The sequence below is a fragment of the Prinia subflava genome, chromosome 4 (genome assembly GCF_021018805.1).
Source record: "Prinia subflava isolate CZ2003 ecotype Zambia chromosome 4, Cam_Psub_1.2, whole genome shotgun sequence".
Taxonomy (NCBI): domain Eukaryota; kingdom Metazoa; phylum Chordata; class Aves; order Passeriformes; family Cisticolidae; genus Prinia; species Prinia subflava.
Genome location: NC_086250.1, coordinates 3,729,569 through 3,746,477, shown reverse-complemented (window position 1 = coordinate 3,746,477; position 16,909 = coordinate 3,729,569). Strand labels below are relative to the sequence as shown.

Genomic DNA, 16,909 nt, shown 5'->3' with positions numbered 1-16,909 from the left:
TTTGGCCCAGGGAGAAACAAAAGCACAGCCAGTGAGCCAAACCTGGGGAGTGTGCTGAGCAAACTGAATTAATAACCAGCAAACTGAATTAATAACCAGCACATGATCGTTCTGTTCATCCTTACTTTCCCACTTGGCTCATCCCTTACCTGAAAGTCAGCAGCCCGAGTGCCTCCAGAGGGCTGGCAAATCTCCATCTCCTCAGCAAGGCGTACATTTCTGAGAGGGTGGTTCTATCCCAGCTGGGTGCACTGCCCAGCACCAGGGGAAGGGAGCAGTTCTGGCTGTTGCAGGAGTAGCGATAAAACCACAAGATTCTTCTCTGTTGTTCTGAGAGTCTGGAAAAAGAGGATTAGAAATTCAGTTTGAAATTAAAACCACCTGAAGCTTTGTGTAGCAACCAACTTTATTGTACTGAGGGGCCAAGTCACACAGTACACTGCTTTTCAGCTAAGTACATGTTTTCCTTGGGGTGGGATATCATTTTCTGCAGACCAGCTTTTATAAGAAAAGTGATACTTATATTCTGGATCTGTCAGCCTTAGGTCATATAAAAATGAAGTGTCAAAAGACACATATATATATGATTATTTCACATTCCAAACACTCTCAATTTTCTTCTCTGCTGTCTCTATCGTTGGTGTTGTTTGTTTGTTTTTACCGGTTGGGTTTTTTTGACAAAAAAAATTTGTCACTGGGTAAATTATTGTTGCATCTCTCTGCTACAAATCATTTCTAACTTTTTTAACTAGACACACAACACTACAAGTTATAGCTTCCATTCCTTCATTTGCTTTGACTCTTTAATGCAGGTGTGTCTATTTTTAACATTTGTTTTTAAAATAATTAGGCATATCTATGCACGTACACAAAAACATGAGCACAGGTACACATATGCAGAGTGTGATTACCCCTAGTGCTGATATGAGTTTGGAAAAGGGAAGAAAAGCTCCCAGCAGCTTCTATATTTGTTTGAAAAGTCTAGATTGCCATGCTTTACTGTACAAAAAAAAAAAAAAAAAAAAAAAAAAAAAAAAAAAAAAAAAAAGAAAGAAAAGAAAAAGCAGTAAAAGCAGTATATTAGACTTCTCACAGAGATATTAGATATCTAAATGTCATGTTGATAAAATGGTCAGTCATTACACCATATTTCACCACGGTGAGAAATGCCTCAGAATAATTTCTGCCTTATATCATCTGATTTGTCAACAATTCAGACGTCTTTGCCTCATGCATATTAAATCTCAGATTCTGACACATCAAAACAGGAAAATAAATTTCCCTGGAGAGACAAGCTCAGACAGTGGCCTTAATTTGATATCAGAGCCTTCAAAAGTTTACTCTGAAAGAGCAAACTGATCCCCAGTTCATACAAATAATTACTCAAATCAAGAAGAACATTGGTTTTCTTGGTCCTGTTTGACCAGATTGGTGATGCACCTAGTTAATAACATAACAACTGTGACTTTAAACAAACCTAAATATTTCAGGATGAGGTGTGAGGGATCTAGTAGAAGGCAGTAAGTAAATAGTTTGCTTCCAGACAAGTATTTAATTATCCAGATGTGTAAACAGGGCTCAAAATCCAAGTGTTTACATTCTTTCCAACGTTGTCTTCCTTCTATTTGCAATGTTTTGGGACATTCTTAGCCAAAAAACAAAATCTTAGCCCCACTCTAACTGTCAAGATTGTGTCATTCACAGCTCATAGAAATGAGTTCCTTTGGCTCTGTAGGCACTAGAGAACTTTTTCCTTTGCAATTTTGAATTGCCAAGTGTTTAGGAACAGAGAGCAGCAGCACAAAGACAGGCATGTTTTTTTCTTGAGTGAATGTTAATTTCTTCCCTTTAGGAGAAGAAGCTCATAAATGTATGCAGAAGATGAACTTAACTGTGATACCAATCCTGTCTTTCAGGGAAAGTGTCATTTTGGTAATGACTTCAAGGAACAACTCCAGAATTCATAGCATGTCTCCTGTGACAATATAGATGCCTTTGTGATCATGTGAAAAGTCACACGTAGAAAAAGAGATAAAAGTAGGCCTAAAACTTCATTGCCTGTCTGGTTGTCTTGTGCATTTGGGTGACATTCTGCAGGACAGTTCAGCTAAAGGACCTCTTTTAAATGATAACTTTGAGCAGAGTTCAGCTTTCAAACAGCATCCTCCAAACCAGACAATCTGTTGTTCAGATTAAAGCAGCTAAAGCCTCTACTGAGCTTGCAAAGGGAGATAAGAAATCAATCCTTGTATCATGTTTTCTAAATAACAGATTTCTCCCTCTGTCTTTACTCAGAGGCAATGCCATTTTCTCCTTCCATGCTTTAAAGATCAGAGATGAAATGAAAGGTTGGGTGGGGTAGGAGTGTCTTGATTTTAAGTTTCTTTGTTGAAACAAAAGTTTATATATACATGTAACAAGACACTTAAGAAGGTAAAAATATTTTACATACATACAGGACCTGATGATTATTATGCAAATAAGGGCATTTCTTTGTCCCAATAGGGTAAAGATGCTCTTTAAACCTTTTTTCTTGATAAAAGTGAAGCATATGGTAGTGATGTATCTAAATTTCCCTCCATATGAGATATATATTAAAATATGTAGCCTTCTGATTAACATGAATACAGCCAAAATATCTTATAACATAAATAATTCAGTAGTTTTCTGTTCAGGATTTGATTAATCCCTTTAGCTGAATGAAGAAAACAGGTTCTCTAAAGGCTTTTTAGCTGATGTTGTTACTTTTTTGGTGGGAGGGGGAAACAGCAAAAAAAGAGTTTAAATGCTTCTGATCTGCTTTTGTTGTTCACGTTCACTACTAAAAGAGAACAAGACAAAAGCCAAAAAGAGGAGAGAGCAACAAAGATAGAAAATGCAAATTTTTGTCCCCCAGCACTGATTTTCACTTTAAAGTTTCTCTTCCCTGGAAAGATTAGAAAAGACCTCTTCGACTATGAATAATGGAAGTAGATCTTCCCAGCTGAAAGTAGATCTAATCACACCTCATTACAGGAGGACTCTTGTGACCACTGGTAGGAAAATAAGATCCTTCCCAGGCAAGACAAAAAGGAAAAGGGAAGGTGGAAGAGAGGCAAAAGTAAGGTAGGAGGAACACGATGAATGAATGAATGAATTCCCACCTCTCTGAAGGGGAGTAAATGATACCTCAAGTTTTATCTCTCAGTATTTCAGGCTCTGTGCTGCCCAGGGGTGCAGCTCTGAGCTCACACTCAGGGTCACTCAGCTCTGCACACAGCAGGGACACAAAACAAATCCTTTTCCTGCTGCACACCAAGGACAACTTTCAGCCCAAAAGCACAAACAAGGGTGGCTGGAGGGAGGAACAAGAAGGATGGGACCTCACAGCCTGGAGCTGCAATTGGACAGTTAAACCTCAATGTGCAAATGGACCAAAACTTATCAAAGTGTGAGACCTTGTGACTGTTTGTCCATTTTGTGACCATTTTGGTCCACCTTGCATGTAACCCTGGCCAGGCTCATGTCCTGCCCAAGGTGTATCCTTAAAAGCTTTTAAATAAATCTCTGCTTCATTCCCTAGCTCTGTCCAGTCTCTGTTCCAAGTCAGCCTTCCCAAGGCATCAAAGGAAATAAAGATGGCATACACCAGACTGTCACAGTCCTGGCTTCAAACCAGCCTCCCCTCCCTTCACTGGGACACCCTGAGCAAGCAGGCTGTGCCAGGTTCAAAGAGCAGCCTTGATTTCAGATGCAGAGTTTTCTGGGGCTTGTAGTTCAAACACAGTAATCCTGAAAGGAATCACAAGCTCACATCAGAAATGTTTGCAGAGCTCAGCCAAAGCAGTAACTAATCCTAGTAACTAAGAGCTCTCCTCTTGGCCCTCTCTTGTCTGGGTGGTGCTGGTGCCAAAGATCAGAGTGTGGGGCTGTGAGGAGCACAAGAGCCACGTGGGTACCTTCATTTCCTTCAGCCCCACTCAACAACGTCTTCATTAATCAACATCCAAGAGATGGTGGCCACAGGGACTGGTGATCTGAGCCACCTACCAGGAAGACAAGAGTCTGAGCTGCTGGGAGGACCACGTGTCTGGAGCAGATCCACATCCACCACCCAGAAGAGGCCCGAGCACCAGCACCAGCTCGGTGTAGCTGTGGACCTTGAGGGTTTTATGTCTGGGTGTCAGCAGCAGGGGAGAGCAGGGAGATCTGGGTCTGGACTATGCAGAGCTACTGGGGCAATCAATTTTTCTGACACTATATATAAAAATATTTATGTATGTGCATCTATTCCAGCAGCAGACTTGGATCCTGATCCTCCAGAGAGGAAGAACAGAATCAGGCTATCTCTGCTGTCAGTTTTGTGACAGTGTTGGACTCAGTAGTAGATTCAACAACCTGTAAGACAGAATCCTCTCACCAAACTAGTCTCAGTCTTGTTAGCTGCTCTTGGTCAAAAATTTGCTTAAGCCCTTTTATGATATTTGTTGCCCCTCTCTGCACACTTTCCATGTCTACTGTGTCCTTGAGAGCCATGCAGCATTCTCAATAAAATGGACATCAAGGTTTTAGGCAGTAGAGAAATGGCATGCGCTGTCTTCTTTGACAAATTACTTTGTACTTTGCTAATTTCTTAATGATCTTATTCCTTCTTACTGAAACCACAATTTTGCCATGGTAACAGAGGTCACAGGCACTGGGTTTGAAGTTCTCTAAATCATTCTGAAGCATAATTTGCAGGTGTCACTGTGGCTCTTCACAATAAAATACTGACATTCCATTCTCATTTTAAAACCGAATAACAAAACCTCAAATCACAGATCCTCTGGTTAATAAAAATAATTTTACATTTTATCTGTCTTTGTAAAAGTTGAGTTAAACATAAAATATAACAGAAAACTTGTCCCTCTTTTTTAAAAAATTTAAATAAATTAATTAAAAAACCTCTCAAACCACCAACATAGAAATCAACACAGAAAAATCTTCTTAACAGATACATCATATCCCACTGAGAGTGCTGAATTAAGTTATTTAGTTATTGCACAACTAATGCACCTTCTGACCTTTGATGAAGGATTAATTCACACAATTAACTGCCATTAGTATAATGGCTCCCTGTATGCACCTGTGTTCCAAATTCCACCCTGATTACACCCAAATTATTTTATGCAGTTTGTAATCCTAATTGGTAGTACAACATTCATCTAGCAGAGAATACTAATCTACCTCAGTTCAGAGTGTGTTTTATTCCACTTTGTCTTTATCCACCTTCTGTGAAAGCTGAACTTTCCATACTTCTCTCCTTGCTTATAACTTGAAACAGATTTTTCAAAAGCCATTTCACAGCTCTATCTGAAGTCTGAGTGTTTAATAACTAAAGGAGGCTGATTTCCATAGAACCTAAAGGTGTTCTTGCTAATACTGACACAGATATACTGCATTACCTGAAAATCTTATGTTTTGAATGAAAAAATTAATTTCTTGCCTCAAAGACATGAAAAGATCCAGTAATAGAAAGGGGAAAACAATCCTTTTTTAAACTGGTAAAATACACTGCCACCTCCAGGGCCTTATTAGGCCTTGCTGTGATCTATTCCTCCATTTAGAGGTGTTACCTCTCAAATCAGTCAAGCTAGGCTTCTTCAGAGGGAAATTTTGTTTTTAACAAATTGGATACATTTGGTTGTGATCGACAGGGATGGGACAGCACAGCAAGAACCAGCAGGGTGAGGTGGGGACAACTTACAGCAAGAGGGAATGTCTCTGTGAAAGTCTGGCAAGGTGCTGCAGGCACTCTGGGGTTGGCTCTACAAGATCCCCTCTTCTTTCTTCAGGTTCAGGTTTAATGAACTCCAAATCGGTTTCTGGGAAGTTGATCTTTATTTAAAACACAAGAAAAGAAAACACAAGGAAAGGGGAAAGGGGAAAGGGGAAAGGGGAAAGGGGAAAGGGGAAAGGGGAAAGGGGAAAGGGGAAAGGGGAAAGGGGAAAGGGGAAAGGGGAAAGGGGAAAGGGGAAAGGGGAAAGGGGAAAGGGGAAAGGGGAAAGGGGAAAGGGGAAAGGGGAAAGGGGAAAGGGGAAAGGGGAAAGGGGAAAGGGGAAAGGGGAAAGGGGAAAGGGGAAAGGGGAAAGGGGAAAGGGGAAAGGGGAAAGGGGAAAGGGGAAAGGGGAAAGGGGAAAGGGGAAAGGGGAAAGGGGAAAGGGGAAAGGGGAAAGGGGAAAGGGGAAAGGGGAAAGGGGAAAGGGGAAAGGGGAAAGGAAAGGAAAGGAAAGGAAAGGAAAGGAAAGGAAAGGAAAGGAAAGGAAAGGAAAGGAAAGAAAGGAAAGGAAAGGAAAGGAAAGGAAAGGAAAGGAAAGGAAAGGAAAGGAAAGGAAAGGAAAGGAAAGGAAAGGAAAGGAAAGGAAAGGAAAGGAAAGGAAAGGAAAGGAAAGGAAAGGAAAGGAAAGGAAAGGAAAGGAAAGGAAAGGAAGAAAACAACAACAACACAACGGTTTTAGCAACATGTAATCTCCAATACAAGTGTCAATAAATATTATCTTGGATTTCCACAGGGAGCATACAAAATATGGCAAAAAGAAGGGGAGGTAATTATTTGGGGATGCTCACTGCATGTAATATGCTGCTTACATATTTGGTGATAAACTCCATCCAAAGGAATCAGTAGAACCTAACTTTACTGGGAGAATTTCATCCACCACATTACAATTTTATGAAAACTGCATGAGCTCAAAGCTGAAGCAATTTCTTACTTTTTGCATCCTTTCTTTTTTTTTAATGAGACAGTTCTCAAATGGAAAACTTTCATTAATATAGGTTTGTTTTTTGAAAAATAAGGCTACTTCTGATATGTAGTTTGTCACTGTAAGAGATAGAAATCAGATTCCTGATTTTTGTTCAATTTATAAATATATTATACAGCATCTACCAATTTTCCATTCTTACACATGCGTGTCAGAAATTAAGGATAATGTTTTTTAAGACACAGAGAAAGTAAATGTTCAACCAAAATTACATAGCTTGAGGTACTTGATAATCTGACTGGATTTATCTGAAAATTCAGATTGTTCTTCAAAATTCAGCTCAGTTGGCATCCAGCTTTGGTCTATTACTGCACACCAAAATGTCTCATCTATACCTAATTTTTATTATAAGTATTTGATATGCATCACTCTTCTAAAAGCTAACAGCTTTATTCCCTATAAAACACTCAGTCACATTACAAAACTCGATGGTCTTTAAGGTCTCTTCCAACCCAAGCCTAGATTTTCTGTGAAAATAAATGTTGATAATACTTCCCGCATGTTCACAAATTGTGATACTGCTATATGGCTGGGAATAACTGAAAGTGAGGGGGGTCAGAATGAGAAATCCTGGTTCATTCCTTTCAGGAGATATAAATTAATAGCCATTTACTGTCTCAACTTCCCTGAATTATTAATAGGAGGAGCTATTTTAAGGCACGGTCTTTGACTGAACTCCTCAGCCTAGAAAATCCCCATTTGCTTGTCTGTTGAAACAAGGCTATTTTTAGGCCAGGCTCGTTTATCTGTATTATCTGCTTTTACATTTCATTTGCTAACAGACATTAGGACTTTTAATACAGAAAACAATTGGCTTTGTCCTTGAAATACCCAGTTGCTAACCCAACCTGGAAAAGTGACAAAACCACCGTGCAGACCTCATGTGTCTCTTTGAGTGGCTCTGATGGAAATAGGATTTTGAGTCTGGGTGGTGTTTTGGTTTAGTAAATAGTAGATAGTAAATAGTAAAAACCAATTAGTGACTAGCTTTGAAATTAATAACCAGATTAACCAATTAAATATACGCATACACATCTGCAGATTTTTCCCCCAGGTGGCTGCATTTGTCAAAGTTAAAAGTCACAAGGGGACTGCTTTTTTTCTTGTAGAAAGTTACCACAACAAATCAGAAGAGACATATCTCTAAAAACACTAATAAAGGACTGGTTTATAAGTGGCACTAACCTAAAGTTCCGAATTTTGTCTTTATGCATTGTCTGTGAGAAAGAAAAGAAGCTAGTGAGGGAAGAGAGGTGTTTTGAAAATTTCATTTTGATTCTCATTTTCTTCTTTTAGTGTGTGTTAATGAATCTGTCTTTATACCTTTAAGTTTAAGCCTGCTTTGCTTTTTTCCGATCCTATCTCACAGCAGAAAAAACACTCAAACCGCTACACAAATTAGTGCACCGCCCAAAAAACAAAATTGAAAAAATTGTAAAAATTGTAAAAATTGTAAAACCATTCCAGGTGGTCTGGATGAGCTGTGGGGACACCCCTTTTTCCTTGCACTTGGAAAAGGAGCCTTTGCTTTGCTTTTCTGTCCTGCTCACCTGCAGTGTGACCGAGGTTGGCGTCTCGGTGCCGCGGATGCCCGGGGCGATGAGCGCGGTGGGGAGCGTGCTGTGCAGGGCCATGCTGAGCAGCACGGTCCCACGGGAGAGCCTCCTGCAAGAAACACAGGGTTGGAGCCCTGGGCACGGGGAATTTCAGGCTTTTCAGAGGCTTTTTCAGGCTTTTTCAGGAATTTCAGAGCCCCAAGAAAACACTGCATTCAACCTGAAGTCGTGGAGAACCCTTCCAGAATTGAGTGAGAGCACTGGGATTGTGGGTGTGGGGTTTGAATTGAAGTGTGTGATATCACAGGGTGCAAAAGTTAGAGTTTAAGGGTTTAGAATATAGTGATATATATAAAGCAAGATGGAGGATTTAGGGTGGAGGCTAAGTCCTTTTTTTTTCACCTTCTTCTCCATGGGTCTGGGTGGTATTTTGTAACTGGGTAGAAAAATCTGCATTGCAGGCCAGGGGTGGTTGGTTATTGGGTTAAAAGTAAAAATAATTCAGGTGCCATCTTTTATCCTTAAAAGGCCTTGTAGAGAGAGAGACGGGGCTATTTTACTTTGTTACCTGGAAGTCCTCTAGAACTCACTGTTTGTGAGACTGTAACATAGATAAGAACTAATAAACATCTGAGTCCGAACAAGAAACACTCTTTTGAGCATTTAGTTCTGAACCTGGCAAAAAAGAAGATAAAAAGCAACATTTAAATGGTGCCCTGTGTGAGGATTCTGGGAGATTTAAGTTTACAGTCTCCTCTCACACAGGGAGAAACACTGCACTGCTAGCAGGCCTCACTGAAATCCACAAAAGGACTTGGGACTGCAGAGCTTAAGAGACAAGCAAAAGGAGAGCAAACCCTTTATCTTTAAGTGGCTGGTACAAATCTGGCCCCAACCAGTAGAGGTTGCATCCTGATGGCCCCACTGCCACAGCAGCATCCCTGCATTTGCAGGGTTCCTGAAAAAATAATCACTCTGCCAAGACATTCTGAGTCTGCTCTGCACTTTACCCCTGGCTTCTTGTGTGACACCTTTAAGCCAGGTGTAAAATAAGGATCATACAACATTTCTGTCTCAAGATTTAATTTTGAGGGCAGACAGGGTTGGGCCAGTGGAGCACTGATACGCTGTAAAAGGTGGAGGGCAGCATATTTATTCCATAAAAAGTAGAAACTCACAGCTATCTACTGCCTCCATAAGGGATCCTGGCTGGTTTTGTGTGTAGGTGGCAGGGAGGGGGAAGTGTGATATGAGAATCTCCAAAGAGCTGAAAGAGGTTTGAGTGGGGTAGTTTGTACCACTTGTGCCACACAGAGTTTTTGGACAGATGAAAGGTTGTGGTTTGAGGTACCAGTCTGAGCACTACACCTACAAGAAAGTCTTATCAGTAGAACAGGCATGCATGTGGGCAGCAGATAAGGAACCCAGCAGGATTTGGCAGGTCAGCACAATTCAGCCTAGAGAGCTCGAATAAAATCAGAAAGTTTGGGTGTAAATTCTAAGCATAGTAGACAAATTCAAATTTAGATTGCAGTACCTGAATAAAGCAAGATATAATACATGAGGCTTACCCCTTAATATGACTATATATTAATGAGTAGTGAGTCTGGAAATGTGATTATGTTCAGCACCTCTTTTTTTTTACTGACAAATAATTTTCACTAGGATCTTTTTAAACACTACTCAATCAACTGAGAGAACCACTAGATACTGCAGCAGAAGAAGCCAGGCAGGTAAATGAGGTCTGAATTCCTGACTTTCACCTGAAAAGATGTTAGAGGTGCAAGAGACACCAGATGAACTATTTGATCCCAGCATGAGTTTGCAACATTGCTGTAAAGAAAGTATCTTTTGAATTGCAAATTTAAATAAATTGCCTAAAGTCATCTGAAGAAGATTTAAGAAACTCCCACAAAGTGACTGTTACAATCAACATAAATGAGTACAAACGCAATTCAGGACTAATTTTTCGATTTCACTTCTCAAGCTGTTTGTGTTTTTAGCACAGACATTTTATTTTATTTTATTGTGAGAACAGAGCTCAGGAGGTTTAAACACAGTTATTTTCTGAAGTTTTTTTGCAGCTGTAGGTGCATTTGCAGGGGAATGGAGGCAAAAAAAGAGCTGTGATATGAACAAGACAGCACTTGGAGGAAAGCAATGGTGTGATATGAAGTCTCTCATTTAGGTAATTTATGTGAATGAGGAAGTGATCAATGGTGATTCAAAGAGGTTTTCCTGTGATGTGTACTCAGATGACCTTTATTAAAAGAGTTGCATCTCTTCAACTAATCCTTTGTTGACAAAGATTTACATCATAATTTGAACTAATTGGCACTTTTGTTAGAAGGGAGAGGAGTAGCAGAGAATAAATGAACATGAAGACTAAATTACCCTTTTGAGCTCTCATTACTGCTAATCACTTTCACATTGTGCTCTAAAACTATGGAGGCCTTTAAAAAAGAATACATACAGTGGATTTTTTTCCTGGGAAACCTGTGTAGACAAATGTAAGAAATAGTATAGACCTCAGAGGTGCTGTAGGTGTGTTTGAGACCTTTCCTGAGCTCATTATTTCAACTCATTTACTCCTAGAACAGATGTGGCTAAAGACTGTCCAGGAAGACAAAGAACCTTTGAAGGCAGAAGAACTCCTCAGAGATTAAGAAAATTTAATAGGAAAGCAAAAGCCATGTAAGAAAACAAAGCCAAACAAGGATTTAATTCACTTCTTCCCATGGACAGGCAGGTGTTCAGCCATCTCCAGAAGAGCAGGGCTCCGACTTGGGAAGACAAATGCCACCAATCCAAATGTCTCTGTTCTTTCTCCTTTGCCCCCCAACTTTATCCACTGAGAATGGTCTGGGATGTCCCTCTTGGTCAGTTTGGGTCACCTGTCCTGCCTGTGTCTCCTCCCAGGCACCCCCAGCTTCCTTGCCAGTGTGGCAAATATAAAAAGAAGAAAAGGCCTTGGCTCAGTGCTAGACCTGCTCAGACAAGACAAAATCATCTCTGTGTTATCAACTATGACAGCACAAACCCAAAACACAATTCCATGCCAGCCACTGGGGAGAAAATTCATCCTACCCCAGCCCAAACCAGCACACCCAGCACACTTTGGGGCACTACAAGCACAGTCAATATTCCTCAGAGTGGTCAGATTCTGGACACAGAAATGGAACAACAACAGGGGCCAAGTGGATGAATGAAACAGGGAAAAGATGCATCATTATTTTTAGAAAGAAAGAAGCAGCTGATAGTGCAGGGTCCATTCAGAAAATGAAGGAATTAGCATCATGAGCATGATAATCATATCCTTTAGTGAACAGACTTCTTCTCTCTGCTCCTCTGTTCTGCTGATGACCTCAGGAGGGTCACTCCCTGCTCTGCCAACCTTTCCAGTTTTTCCATCTGTGAGGTGAGGGTAATGACCTTTTAAAAACTTGTATAATGATCACAGACACAGAAAATGGCTTTCATGTAACAACTTCACTATCAAGCAGACCAGAAAATGAATATTCTGCTCTGTGCCATTTATTTATTTTGGAATTCCACAGATTCCCTTCTCTTGTTTATTCCTGGAGCTAAAATAAACTTCCCATCTTGCTACAGAAAACAACAGTGCTATTTAAAGGCAGCTCAATTTATCCTAACTTGAGAAAGTCAACCTTATGCCCTGAAGTCCCATGGCAGACCTCCCTCACCACAACCCACGAGGAAAGTTTTGCTGCTTGATCTGTCTGATTTCAAAATACCAAAACAAGTTGTGGTACAATCAGTGAAGCCAGAGCAATGGGAACTGTGGGGGACGCTGCAACTCCCCAGTTGCCCCAAAATGATGGATTTCCAGTTTGTTAATCAGCTCTGAATCACTAAACCGTCCAGCCCAAGGGACAAATGCAGTTTCTGATGTGAAGGAATGGAAGGTTGGCAGACAGGCTTCAAACACTTTTTGGACTGCCTCCATCACCTAAAGAGATTTCTTGATACAGATGCACCATCAAAGGCTCCACTGGCACTGATTTGGGGCTGCTGTCTACAGTGAGTTACCTGACAAGGCTGAGAAAAGCAGAGATGATGGCTCACCCACTGGGAAAGCAGGCAGCTACACTCATTATCACCGTGCTCATTCACAAATGTATAAAACATTAGGGAAGGATTACTGCTTAGGCTGAATAAACCAGGAAAATTAGGACAAAGTGCTGTGTAAAAATAATGTAACTGTCCCCAGATCTGACATTTTAAGTCTCAGAAGTTCAGGGTTGAGGTTAAATTTAAAGGAAATGCAAAGCTGCTAAAATATATTAAAAAAACCCTTCCCCATATCTTATGACCTAAGCAGTCTTAATTCTGCATTGGAATGATACTGTGAAATAACTCCTTTGTTATAATTACAAGTACTACAGAGTTCTAGAAAATTCAAAATTTTTGAACTGCAAAGTAATGCTAAATGCACTGCAGACATTTATAAGGAGCACAGCCTCCATTCCCACAGTTTCTAGTTTAAATAACTTTCTTAAATTTTTAGGATAAATTTGTAAGTGATAATTACATTGAGTACAAAATTAACTGGTTATTACAGACTTTGAAAAAAATTTTTGCATTTATGCTCCTGATTACTTTGTAATTTCTGTTCCAGAAATATAAAGTCACAAAATTAGTTAACAAGCAATGATTTTAGAGTAAACAACTCCATTTAGGCAACCCTTGGAGAATATTTTCAGGAAGTCAGTTTGATAAGCAGGAATCCCAACACATATTTGGCCAAGACTACAGTGTATATCCAGCAGCTAATCATGTTATAAATCTGCACACTACAAGAAAACTGTCAGAAGAGTGGAAAGATAACACTAGAATTCAGGAAATAATGTAAATAAAGCAAATTTGAAGTTTGCTAAACATCTGTTCACTGACACGTCTTTAGCAACAACAAAACCCCTAAAGCTGGCCAAATTCTTGAGGACATTTTTAGCTATTGGGTGGTTTCAAAATGGGCTAGGAATGAAGAAGGGATTGCAAAATATAATAAAATATGTAATAAGCTTTAAATAAAGAGCTAGATTTGTTTCTTTGTCTCTCTTTCTATACATATACTTCTCATACAATCTGATTAATATTTTTTAGAGGAGAATGGGAGCTGTAAACTCTCAGCAAATAACTACAGGCCTTTGATCTGGCAAGAGACTTTAACATGGTCGTGTCCAAAAGCAGCAGAAACTTCACACCTCTTGAAACAGAGGAAAAGAATTTGTATACATGTTAAAATAAGTTCATGTTTTTAAATCTTCCGGTCAAATCAAACATAAAGCATTAAAATACAAAGATGATGGAACCATACAATGAAAATAATTACTTGGGAAGAGAAATTTGATATAAAATTTGCACAGAGGAGAAAAATTAGAGACTTTTTAAATTAGTGTTCTTTTGCCCTACCAGACCAAAATTCTAAGTAATACCTGGGAATAACACAAAACTGTGTTTTTTCCTCCTTCCTCCTTTAACATAAGCCAAATAACTTTGAATAGAATTTCTGTGGTTTTGATCAGATGCTGATAGGACAGAAATGAGGAACAGGATTAAAAAAAATAAAATTGACATTTATTTTCTTTTTCCAGTGTTTAACAAAATATTTTTTTCTTTTTATCAAGCATCTGAATAGGAAAAGAGGAGCCAAACCCTGTCCTTATCTTCACTGACCCTGAGAAAAGACCAACTGGGACAAGGATTTGAACCAGGATGTTTGATGACCCAGGCAAATACTCAGGGCAGCTGGCTTCTACAAAGAGCTTATTTCTGTCCTTTCCCCAGTAAATTAAATTCTAGACTTAAGAATGTTAAGACTTTTTCAGAACTCAAATTCACCTCTGAGGAAAGTTTTATTTTGAGAAAGTGTTATTTTCCAAGCTAGAAATGTTTTGTCAAAGATTTTCTGGTTAGATTTCTTTAATCTCTTTATACACATTTACAGAGTTTGTTATTTAAAAACCCTAATACCATAATCTTTGCAGTAATACAAGGTGCTCTTGACATATTAGCATGACACTGGAGGTACAAATCTTTTCTTGGTACATATTTCCAAGTTCAGAAGTACTCCCCTGACATAAGTCTGGAACTTTAGTTGCATTCCAGCAGCAAGGGGAGTTTCAGGGCAATTCTTATTTTCAAACCAGTCTGTCTATCAGTTGAAATCACAGGGAGTGAATAATCCTATGGAGCTGTGGTTGGCCAAAGGAGAAAAATGCATTTAGACTTCTTTGTGGTAGTAATTACTGTAATTGTAAATGACACAGCTGTCGGATTAGGGGGTGTTGAACGTGCTATTCCTAAATCATTCCTGCAACAACTCAACCTTGATTTCTGCTTTGAAGGGTCATTTCTGCAGTGATCTCTATAATTACACAGCAAATGCAAGGGAAGTAGCCCTCTATCCCCTTCACCGTGCTGATTGTGTGTTCCAGGGCCATTTTTCAGTCAAACTTTTGAAACTGCCAGGGTGGTGTGGGGAATTAACCCAATGGAAACCAGTGTGCTTGCTCTGATGGCACTCATGAAAAAATATACCTTACAGGGAGCTGAGGACTTTCAGGCCTTCCAAAAGTCATTCCTTTTGGACTTGAATGCTGGAAAATAAGAAAACCTCCACAACAACACAGGTTCTCAAGACCAGAATTCTCATATAGGCACCTTAGGAGGTAAATGGGATAAGTGTTCCCTCATTAAGTTATCATGCCTCAAACATATTTCATTCTTTTTTTATAAAATACATACACAACAGAAGAGTGAAGTGCCCTTAAGACTAACAATGACAGAAAAGCCATTGAATAAATTGCACCAGCAATCCTTGCAGCAGAGATTTGATTCATGCTTTTTTCCCTCCTTCAAGCTAAATGCTCTAAACACTAAGTCACAAAAGAGCAGAGTAACCTTGAATTTTCTCTGAAAGATGAAAAAGCCATCTAGCCCAGTCCAAACAATTTCCTACACCTCTCAGGTTAAAAGTTCAAGGAAACACAAGGTCTTTCAAATACAGCAAATTAATACATGGAATCGGATTTTTTGTTTTATTTGGTTTTAAGTGGTGATTGTCACCATATAGAGAAGCAGATCAAGGTGTCTCAAGATAAGGAAGGAGCTGCAGCTTAGAGGTGGATACTGATGCAGAAACTTGGGGGGCTTGAACGTATCCCTCTATTGCACAGAGGGTATTACAGGGCTAAGGAGCCTAAATAAAAAATGTATCACTGCAACAACTCAGTCTAAATTCAGAGGTCTCAGTGCTCCTGAAATATATTTAGAGCACTGCAGAAAATTTACCTTGGATCTTTGTTTATACATCACTGCAGAGACATCCAAGCTACAAGCACTTTAAACCACCACTGCATTGTGTACTGTGTACAAAGAAGTGGTTAGAGAAGAGAAGAAAGCTTCTAAAGTGGTGTGGAGAGGGAAAAGTGCTCATTGGGGTCACCACCAACTGTCCCAATTTAAGCAGAATGAATGTGTGTGAGAACAGAAAAAAAAGCAAAACCAAAAAACCCAATGACAACAACAACACCCAAAAATACATTGTGAAGAAAGAAAGAGAAAGATTTGGCAAAGCTGCAGGAAAGGGTCTTTCAAAAGGCCCAGGGAATCTTATCCTAGGAGTTAAAGAGTCACCTAAACCAAGAAAAATGAGAGAGAGGGAGAGAGAGGAAGGAAGGAAGAGAGGAAGGAAAGAGAGGAAGGAAAGAGAGGAAGGAAAGAGAGGAAGGAAAGAGAGGAAGGAAAGAGAGGAAGGAAAGAGAGGAAGGAAAGAGAGGAAGGAAAGAGAGGAAGGAAAGAGAGGAAGGAAGAGAGGAAGGAAGAGAGGAAGGAAGAGAGGAAGGGGAAAGGGGAAAGGGGAAAGGGGAAAGGGGAAAAGGGAAAAGGGAAAAGGGAAAAGGGAAAAGGGAAAAGGGAAAAGGGAAAAGGGAAAAGGGAAAAGGGAAAAGGGAAAAGAGAGACAACCTGTGCATGGGGCTCTTATTGGCACATCAAAAGCTGTTTTCTGCAAGTGACCCTCTCAGGCTTATTACAGGAGGTCCTGAAATGAATGATTTTGTCTTTTTATTCTTCTCCCAGGTTGAGTGCAACACTATTCAAGAATGGTTTTTTCTTAAGGTCACACAAAACCAAACTTACTCTTTTGCATACAATGGGAAGCATGTCCAAGCAAGCACTTCTGTATTTTTCGAGGTGCTGTTTACTCCCAGTAGTTTTACTGTCAGCATAGTTTCCCTTGGAAGAGCCTTTATTCGTAGAGGGAAGTTGACCCTAAAAGAAAATCAGAAAAGAGAAAAAAACAAAAGTTAAAAATATTTGAGCATTGTTACAATAAGTGGGATCTTTCTTCCTTTTTCTAGATGGTCTAACACATATATTGAGCTGTAAATTACAGAAGTTGCACTCTGAAGGAAAATACAGGAAAATACTGATAGATCCTTCCAATACATTGATGAGTATTGGCAACCATTGACCTGAGTCACAGCATTTGAGAAGAGGCTGATAAAAACTCCTTGACTTCAGTGTTAAACTACTAGAGCTGGCAAAGG

At 39.6% G+C, this 16,909-nt stretch overlaps 1 protein-coding gene across 1 annotated transcript in view; it reads right to left on the bottom strand.

The window, feature by feature from the left end:
• PIK3C2G (phosphatidylinositol-4-phosphate 3-kinase catalytic subunit type 2 gamma) overlaps window positions 1-16,909 on the bottom strand; it is a 181,164-nt gene that overhangs the window by 111,898 nt on the left and 52,357 nt on the right. The window contains exons 13-16 of the mRNA XM_063395184.1: window positions 16,500-16,631; window positions 8,331-8,445; window positions 5,726-5,856; window positions 150-338 (exon numbers count right to left, since the gene is read on the bottom strand). Coding sequence (XP_063251254.1) covers window positions 150-338; window positions 5,726-5,856; window positions 8,331-8,445; window positions 16,500-16,631 — 567 coding nt within the window. The remainder of the gene's footprint in view (window positions 1-149; window positions 339-5,725; window positions 5,857-8,330; window positions 8,446-16,499; window positions 16,632-16,909) is intronic.